Genomic DNA, 9,339 nt, shown 5'->3' with positions numbered 1-9,339 from the left:
CTAATCAGCTAATTACAGCCGTCCACAGAGACTAGCGCCGGAGTGATTAAGCTGAACATATTAAAAGCGCCTTTGTAGGCGCAAAAAAAGTTCTACTTGCCGCTGCTAGGACCGTGGGAGAAGACGCAGACAAGCCAAACTTCTCAGCTGAGAAACAAAGATCGTCTATAGAAGTAACTCCTTGACCTCTCAAGTGTCGGCTACTCACAGTATGCCTAAAAGGAACAGGCTCTGAAATAAATGAGTTTTTATTTTAAATAAATTTTAGGTATTACCAAATATTTACTAAAGAAATCGCAAACCATGAGCACAGGGTACCCACGAATTTCCGCACTGTAGTGAGAAGGCTGGGCTTTTTATTATTATTGTTGTTGTTGTTCTTTTGTACTTTCCCCATCAAATTTACTCGCTGTCTAAACTTCGAGTCGTGTAAATTCTTTTAATTAAAAACCTAACAAAAACTTTTAGAATACATGAAACACCTTCAAATTTAATCAGCCAGAACTTCAGGTTCCATGTAGGAAAATAAAATCACTAGAGTGAGACATCTTCTTATGACCATCTTCGTGAACATAAACGCGCCGGTTGCCCCGCCAACACAGATCTGGAGGCGTGGACGTCCGGTCCCTCATTGGTATTATCCGAGGCGCGCACCCGAGTACAATAGCACTGAGTGGCTGGAGCCGTATGACGGAGTCAGTCAGCTGACCGCTGATTGGCTGAGTGACCCAGCTGTAGGAGAGCGCCAGAAAACAAGCTTGAGCGGGTGATGTTGGATTCTCCAAGGAGTAGTATAGCTGAACAGGAGTCTGAGGAAAGGATTTGAGAAGGACTGCCTGCTTCTTTCTGAAGAGGGAAATAAACTGCTATGTCGGTCTGAAGGAGCGGCGCCCTGGCAAGTGTGTAAAACGGGGACGCAGAGCCACACTTGACGATTTCATTCATTCAACAGCGAAGGTAAAGAGTGGTGATTTCCCTCCGGAGGGTTTCTGCAACACAGCTATAACAGTGTCCCTGGCTAGGTAACTAATTAATGCTAAGTCTTACTGACTTATAACATCCATCAGAAACGCATTTACCTCTATTCACAGGCTCAGCAACGGCTAAAGCTGTGGAGCCATTTGCATAAAATAATGTACGGCCGCAACTCGTGTTGCAACTTAGAAATAACATTCTACTAACGTTGTATATTAATACCTGTAGCTGTAAATTTATTACTGTCAGCTAAAAAGTTAATGCGGCACTTCAGCTGTAAAGTTACAGGGTTGAGGAAGAGCAGCGCTGTTAGCTTTATGAAGGCTAGTTAGCCGATGCTCTTTGCGCCAAATTCAGCTGACCACGGATCTGGGTTTACTTTTAAGTGTAACTTTACAATTCCCATTCTCAATATTTGTCTTTACTTTGGAACGCATTTTTCCCAGATGGAGGTTCAATGCCTCGCACTGAAAGACCTCTCAAGTCCAAGGAAGAGTTCAACGGTGGGGCCGGAGGAGGAGGAGGAGGATGGGGCTCGCGGGGAACAAAAGGTAGGCTAAGGTGGCACCCTGCTTTAAATCAGGTGAGGCAGGTTTTATAAGATTCATCTGAAAGAAAGCTTTGAAATCAGCGCAATCAGAGCGCTGTGTTCAGTCACGTGAGAGCTTATTGCTTTTGGCTTTCAGCAGCAAGGGCTGTGGGCTACAGTGCTAAATAAGATCTTGAGGGTTGCTTGATTCCTCCAGATTCAGGAGCAGGCCTCCGGTCTCAGATTCAGCATATGGGTGGCTTATTCGGATCTTTGGAGATGTGTGTTTATATAGTGGATGAGTTGGTATGAATAAATTCAACCAGGATTACATGTTTTTCTTTCATCATTCTTTGCTATAAAATGACCCCTTTGCAATTCATTCTGTATGAGAGGATATTTGAGCCTTTATTAAGGCAAACCTGCACTAATTCGATCACATAACTGTCTCCATCACAGGAGAACATGTGTGCAGAGAAGAGAAAATCAACACCGCTAAAATCTGCAGAGTCCACCCTTCCTACTTTGCTGATCAACAGAAAAGGTGCTTCCTCTGAGCTCGCCCACATTACCCCCATCAAACACACGTCTCTGACCGAACCCTGGACACCAACGGCTAACCTGAAGATGCTGATCAGCGCGGCGAGCCCAGACATCCGGGACAGAGAGATGAAAAAGGTGCTGTTTAGACCAATAGAGAATGATAAAGACCAGCCAGCGAGCCCAGATAATGTGGTGGAGGATCCAGAGGTGGAAGATTCTTGTCAGGTGTGGTGTTTTGTTTTTGTTTGTTGTTTTAAAAGGACATTTTAACACAGATTGGATTTATTGTGTTGTAGCTTAAATTAATATTCTCCGAAAAATATATTTTATTGAAGTCCTGTTTAAAGACTAGTCATTTAAGCTGTGGATTGTTGGATTGGTTGACTAATCCAAAAGACAACGGCATTGATCTCTGTCCAGTTTGAAGCCGCTGATGAAGAGGACGATGCAGAGAAAAAGCCGAGCAGAAAGCAGAAAAGTCTGGGTCTGCTTTGCCAGAAGTTCCTTGCCCTTTATCCTGATTACCCACCGCTTCACAGCCCCATCTGGATCTCGCTGGATGAAGTGGCAGCCAATCTGGGTAAGAACCAGTAATTTGAGAGCAGCAGCAGCAGTTGGACACAGGGGAAGGAGATGACTACAATTTGTCTCACTGTAAACTCTTCATGGGGCCAGGAAAACACTGCTATTGAATTTGGGAATGACTGCTGCTCAAATCGTGCACATGTTTTAGAGAAATGTTGCTGTAATCCTGTCAGGGGTGGAACGGCGGCGGATCTACGACATCGTGAATGTGTTGGAGTCCCTGACGATTGTGGGGCGGATAGCCAAAAACAGCTACACCTGGTACGGTCGTCAGCGGCTGGAAGCCACCCTGGAGGAGCTGCAGCGTGAGGGCCGACAGCAGGGCTACCACCTCCAGATGGAGCAGGCCAACGAGGCCAGGGAGACCGGACCGGGCCGAGAGGATGACGGGGGGGAAGGAGATGCTGGAAGCGGTAATAAACTGAAAAATAAGACTGGAGATGAAGAGTTTTGAGTGTTTAAAATGAACACTATAAGGAGAGTGTGCCTTTTCTTCCATATTGGCTCCAAATAAAGATTAGACGTTAACCGTAGTCTTCATTAGACTAAGTATCACTTCAGTTGCCTGCATGTAACAGTTTAGGTGTAGGCTTATTTTCACGGGCAAATGCTTAACACTAAAGCTGAATAAGGCCTTAAACCCACAGGAATGGATTCAAGCCTGGTTACCGTAGCGACGCTGCCTCTGTCTGCTCACAGCTTGTCATTAAGAGGTTGTACGTTTGCAGACTTATAATGTGGCTGGATTCTAATAAAGATCTAGTTTGTAAAAGTTGTACTGAGGTTTCAGGTTTGATTTCCCGTCTCTGAAATGTTTTCATTCAGACTGAGGTTGTACAGAAGAAACAAGTTTATGTTGACAAGTACTTTGAATTTCTGTTTGGAGTTTTGGTGCCTGTTATTAATGAATAAAATGTAATTAAACATACGATTCACTGGTTTTTAGTGGGCTGATTTTCACTGCTAATTAAGAAAGCAGTAGCTTTTTACACTGTCCGTTTCTTCTGCTTGTCTTTGCAGCCGGTAGCAACAGGAAAGACAAATCTCTGCGCATCATGAGCCAGAAGTTTGTCATGCTTTTCCTGGTGTCCAAAACTCAGACTGTTACCCTGGATGCAGCAGCAAAGGTCCTCATCGAGGAGAGTCAGGACTCATCAAGTCACAGCAAGTACAAAAGTAAGAAATCCAGAAGTGCTGCAACGTGTATAGTGACGTGTATAGATTCCAGGAAACAGTATTTCACCAAACTAAACACTGTGTCTGTGTGATCTCCAGCTAAGGTGCGGCGTCTGTATGATATTGCCAACGTGCTGACCAGCCTCAGCCTCATAAAGAAGGTTCATGTCAGAGAGGAGAGGGGCAGAAAGCCGGCCTTCAAGTGGCTCGGCCCGGTTGAATTCAGCAGCTCTGTGAATGCTGGTGAGAGTTAAAGATGACTTTAGTGAACTCTGCTAGAGTAACTTGAAAATATAAGACAGTCCAGACCTTTGTCAATCTAAGAACTGCGTTTGTCATCATTGCTCTTACCCTAAATCAGTCGTCATCCATCTACCTGTAGGAAACACTTTGAATGTAGCAGCCATCGCTTCATCTGAGTCTGCACAGCCAGGACAGGAGCTCAGAAAAGCAAAAATGGCACGTCATGCCTCCTTCAGCATCACGCCAACATCTGTTGCAGTCCAGCGGCAGGTCAGCTCCGCACCCAGCAGCCCGAGACGTGAAGTAACCGGTAAGAGATTTTATTTTTGGGGGAGTTGTTTGTTTCCAATCGGGTGGCGGGAGACGGCCAAGCGTCCCCGAGCCTTCTTTTAAAATCTGCAAGTCGTGCGCTTTGACTCAGCGGAACAGCATAGAGCTTTTTCAATATCCTGTCTGTTTGTTGTCTCTATGCTGCAGCCCTGCAAAACCAGCCTGTGGATTATTCCAGAAGGACTACAAGCAACAGTGCAGCGTGTCAGCTGCAGTTTGGAAGTAATGCTGAGTGAGTAAACGCTAACACACAGATACTTGGGTCATCTCAAAGATCAGCTTTCTCCATCTGAAGTGTTACTATTAAACCAAAAGTTTTTTGTTTGAGTTTTTTATACATGACACATTCAAAGTCCTCTCTGTTGTCAGGTTAAAAGATGCTGCCCTCTCCCTTACAGAGTGTCTATTTTGCAACCTTCTCTTATTCGTTATGTTTTACATTCAGTGCCAGTGTTTGATTTGGCTGATGTGTTTCGCTCAAGGCTACATGTAACAGGAGCTGACTCTGTGGACATTAATACTTTTTGTCTCCTATGAGTGTATAAGTTGGCGGCATACATGGAGTACACAGTAGTTCATGTTGTTTCCTATTATTAACTAAACTACTCGTGGCCAAACCACAGCTGCCTCAAGGCTGTGGCTGTTAAGTGTTTTGTGGGGGAGTAAGATAATAAGACATGGAAGTGTGTGTTGAAAAGGAATATTTTAAAAATGAAGTTAGGCAAAAGTGCACCGGGGGCAGTGGTAGCCCACAGGATGAGAGCTAGAAGTTTATGCCTGTGGCCAGTTTCAAGTCTGCGTTTCAGCTGAGATATTGTAGGGGCACACAGACCCAGAACTAACACAGTAACCTTTTGATCAGGTCAGGAATTTTTTTACCTGCATTTCAAACCATGGAAAGCAGGATTCAGAACCATAAAGCTTGTGCTTAAAAAAACTGCACAGTTTGTACAGTTTGCTGAAACCTGCTTATTTGTCATTTACTCACTCATTGCCACTGGAGGCTTTGTTTTGGCCAGGACCCTGTAATGTTATGCTATTTAACAAAAAAAGTGTTCTGATGCGAGAGCAAAGTTTTAAGAAAAAAACTTTATTTCACCTTGTTATGTCTGCATCCTGCACACTTTACCCTTTAACTTCAAATATCTAGTCATGTGCGTAAAGCTCATGCTCCATTACAAATATGCCTTCACCTTCAATTTAAGCTACTTTTATTTATATAGCGTCAAATCAGAACAGTTGGCTCAAGGCGCTTAATATCGGTAAAGACCTCACAATAATGGAGAGAAACCCCAATAGTCAGACAACCCACTTTGAGCAAGCTCATGGTGACAGTGGGAAGGAAAAACTCCCTTTTAACAAGAAGAAACCAGCAGAACCAGCGAGGGGCAGCCAACCGCTGTGAGCACTTGAGGGTGATGGCAGGAAGATGGGACCAAAACAAAACACATTGATCATAACCAACACATCTTCCCATGGGCTTCCCATAATACACATCAGTGCATCATGGGAAGCCCACAGCAGCCTAGGCCTATTGCAGGGTCACTAAGGGAGGAATCCTCCCTTAGTGACCAGGATCAGGTAACCTGAATCGGGGTTACCTGATCCAGCTTAACTATATGCTTTATCTAAAAGGAAAGTTTTAAGCCTAATCTTAAAAGGAGAGACGTGTCTGTCTCACTGATTCAAGAGAAGGAGCCATTCTACTTTTAAATATCCTTGGAAGCACATGTAAGCCTGCTATCTGAGATAGATAGGGGCTACTGACATGTGCAAGAGACTGATTTGTGACTTAACTTTCTGTGGTTCCTCTGTATCAGGAACAATTTGGTCAAAATGTTTAGAAGCTAAGGCTTGAGAAGCAGTGTTCCACTTTAGTCGAACACTGCAGTATCTAATGCTTGTAGTCATAAACAAATGTTTCTCAATCAGATTCTTGGCAAAAACTCAGTCTACAAGTAGCAGGAGAAATATAGCTTACTTTTCTTTCCCCCCCCCTTTTCAGCAACCGACCCGGCACACCACCGCAGACTCGGCTCATGCACAACAGCAGTACTGCCCTTTCCCCGTCCTCCACCCTTCTGGCACCACTCCCCCACCCGGAGCACCTCTTTGTTGCTTCCCCGTCTTCCCATTGCTTGGCCTACTTGCCCAGCCTGTCCCAACCCTCCGTGGTCATGCTGTACAGACCGCCAGAAACGCCAAACCAGATGCTTGAAGGTCACACCTCACCCAGGTTGGAGGCAACGAAGAGGAAGAAGGAAGAAAGAGAGGAGGAGGAGATGGTACTTAAAAAGAAGGGAAATTCTGCGTTAGAGAAATGTGAAAAGGTGAGATGGTATTCTGTGGCGATGTGGATTTTAATTTCTGCTGCTAATTGCTATTCTTGTTCCAGTTAAAAACTAACTCCGAGCTAATTATTCGGTTCGGTGCCGTAATTCTGACAGTCAGAAAATCCTGTTAGTAATTCACCACGGCAGACAGTTAAACTGAAAATGGAAAATGTGCCATGCTCACTGATCAGGAAAAGTCTTGTGTGGTGTAATTAAAGACTTCTCATCTCAGTAGAGTATAAGATAATTGATCATTTGAAAACCTGGTGCAGTTAATCAGGATACATAAAATCAAAGTAACTGGATGGTTCGGTGTCACATGCTAGGTTGGTCTTTTTAAAAGGTTGCCTGAGAAAATAAACCGTAAGCCAGGAACATGACTTGACTTTGTTACTAGAAGGGGAGACGTGTTATAGTCTGAGTTTTAAGGACTGTAACAAATGCAGATCATAAGGCTGTAACATCAGATGTCATTCCTGCTCTTTCCAGACTCGAGCTGAAGCTTGCAGGGAAACAGCAGAGTGCTCGCAAGCTGGTGCAGCAGCAGCAGGCCTCTGCAGAGAGCAGGTGATCGGCGAGAGTGGGGGTGGCAACACCAGCAGTGAGCACGCTCAGCCGTCGCACTACCTTTATGTCCCCAACAATGCAGGTAATGCACTGTTTTAGCAGCGCGCAGAGCAAGATGTTAACTATGATTTGCTGTGATAGTAGAGAGGGCCACTATGATTTGCACCCTTTCACTCTTTTACTGAGAATATTCCCTGCAGCAGGTCCTTTCAGTGCTGGAAATCCAGAGCGCTTTATTCCCAGGATTTGGGAACTGAATTTTATTTATCTTTGCTTTGTAAAAAAAAAAAAAAAAAGAAAGAAAAAGAAATCCTTCAAACCTTTTAATCGGTCTCCTGTCCTCTTTTCTAGGATTAAATGGCCTCAACTTCCTGCTCTCAGCTGGACAACCAGCGGCCAGTCTAGCACTTCCTCCCAGCAGTGTTCCCACCTTGGCACTGCCCTATGTCCTGGTACCATCTGCTGCCCTCTCCCATTACCCCCTGGTGGCCGGCAGTCTACAGCAGCAAGGCTCTGATGCTCACACAAAACTGAGCTTTGGTCTGCCTGCCATGATGTCACCTGCCCACTTCATGGTGGGGGGGGCGCCGTATAGTGTGGTGCCGGTTCCACCGCCGTCCACTCCAGAACAGAGCGGGCTTTACAGGTCGTCAGCTGGCACGCCACATTCTCCCTCGAGACCACGACAGACCATCAGCATCAACACGCCAGAACCACTGGTAAGAACTGACTGTACTGCTGTAACCCTGCTCTCTCTCACACACAGCTGTCTGCCCTAAAATACATCAATGTAATTAGCCTTCATAATGAAACATGACCTTTCTCGTATCAGGCACTGGAAAATGTCACAACACAGCTTGACACGAGAGCAAGTGCAGCATCTGTTTTGTGGAAGGTTTACCCTCATTTACTCATCTGGACACTTTGTGTCACAGCAGTTAAGACTGATTAATCTCCAGCTTGTTAAATGGGAATGAACTTTACTGCCTGCAAAGACCAGTGTAGTGATGCTGGTTTAGCTCTGATAGAGTTACTGGGCAGCAAATTCACGCGACGTTATAAACAATAGGACAAGTTAATGACCACGTTGTAATGATGCATTAATCCCACTCTCACTTTCAGTGTGTAGAGTTACGTCTACCCACCCATTTTCTTAGATAATATTCAGTCTACTGACTTCCACTGACCTTTCAGCAAGTGAGCTTGCATCTACTGCTGGCAGTGGCTGCTGTTTATGCGTTGGGTTGTCTAAATGTTCCCTAAATGCATTCTGTCTCTTTACAGACTCCACATACGCCCAAGGAAACCCCAGCATCTTCTTCAAAGGCTTTCTTTCAGACCCCGGGCACTCTGGGAAGTGTAGTCAGTGCTGCGCCAGCTGTCCGAAAAAGGGGATCAGCACAGAGGAGACTCGACATTGGCCACCATCCAACCAGCTGAAGAGACGGGAGCTTGTGTTGAACGCACAGTCTTAAAAATTGAGGGCGGTGAACCGAAAATGAAACAAAGAATATGGTTTTAAACCTTTGGTGCTATGTTTCTAAAGATAAATTAAGAACTTTCCAAGAGTATCGAATGTTTTCTTGTAAATCCTGGAGAGTCTCATATTTTGCTAATTGACTGAGTTTTATTAAAGGGGTGTCACACTGTGAAATCAGACACTCAAAACTATCGAGACGTCCTCAAGGTTAGGTTTAAGAGTAAGGCAGTATTACCAATGCAACAGTGCCCTCCTGTGATGGGAGCCGGTCACAGCTGCATTTTATGTTTCCTCCTAGAATGATCAAGCTACCTATTTACAAGGGCTGTAACGATTATCCAAAAGCACATTTCATTTTATGCTTTTCATACATACATTCATACATACATGCATACATGCATGCATACATACATGCATACATACATGCATGCATACATACATGCATGCATGCATACATGCATACATAATATTATTTTAAAGGGGACAAAAACAGAAACAGTCTTTTAATGTTACAGCTTTCACCACACTGCCACACTTCAGGCATTAACTTCTCTGCATGAGGATCACAGCACAGGAAA

The 9,339-nt window shown here is 44.6% G+C and overlaps 1 protein-coding gene across 1 annotated transcript; it reads left to right on the top strand.

Moving 5' to 3' along the window:
* Positions 1 to 617: 617 nt before the first annotated feature.
* Positions 618 to 9,138, top strand: e2f7 (E2F transcription factor 7). The gene is made up of 13 exons (XM_005742676.2): positions 618 to 957; positions 1,422 to 1,526; positions 1,964 to 2,272; positions 2,468 to 2,627; positions 2,806 to 3,045; positions 3,653 to 3,808; positions 3,908 to 4,051; positions 4,191 to 4,361; positions 4,529 to 4,613; positions 6,387 to 6,711; positions 7,204 to 7,363; positions 7,633 to 8,000; positions 8,566 to 9,138. The coding sequence occupies exons 2-13, from the start codon at positions 1,422 to 1,424 to the stop codon at positions 8,719 to 8,721; spliced, it is 2,379 nt and encodes a 792-aa protein (XP_005742733.1). The 5' UTR covers positions 618 to 957; the 3' UTR covers positions 8,722 to 9,138.
* The last annotated feature ends 201 nt before the right edge of the window (positions 9,139 to 9,339 follow it).

This window comes from Pundamilia nyererei, unplaced genomic scaffold (assembly GCF_000239375.1).
Source record: "Pundamilia nyererei isolate P.nyererei 1_Seehausen unplaced genomic scaffold, PunNye1.0 scaffold00122, whole genome shotgun sequence".
NCBI lineage: Eukaryota > Metazoa > Chordata > Actinopteri > Cichliformes > Cichlidae > Pundamilia > Pundamilia nyererei.
Note: the sequence above shows the minus strand (reverse complement) of the source record. Positions and strands in the feature narration are given on the sequence as shown.

Bases quoted from the DNA above. Each gene is read 5' to 3' on its own strand.
- e2f7 (XM_005742676.2), top strand. From the start codon at position 1,422: ATGGAGGTTCAATGCCTCGCACTGAAAGACCTCTCAAGTCCAAGGAAG. The intron at 2,273-2,467 runs GTGTGGTGTTTT...ATCTCTGTCCAG, and splicing joins AGGTGGAAGATTCTTGTCAG to TTTGAAGCCGCTGATGAAGA. The intron at 4,052-4,190 runs GTGAGAGTTAAA...ATCTACCTGTAG, and splicing joins CAGCAGCTCTGTGAATGCTG to GAAACACTTTGAATGTAGCA.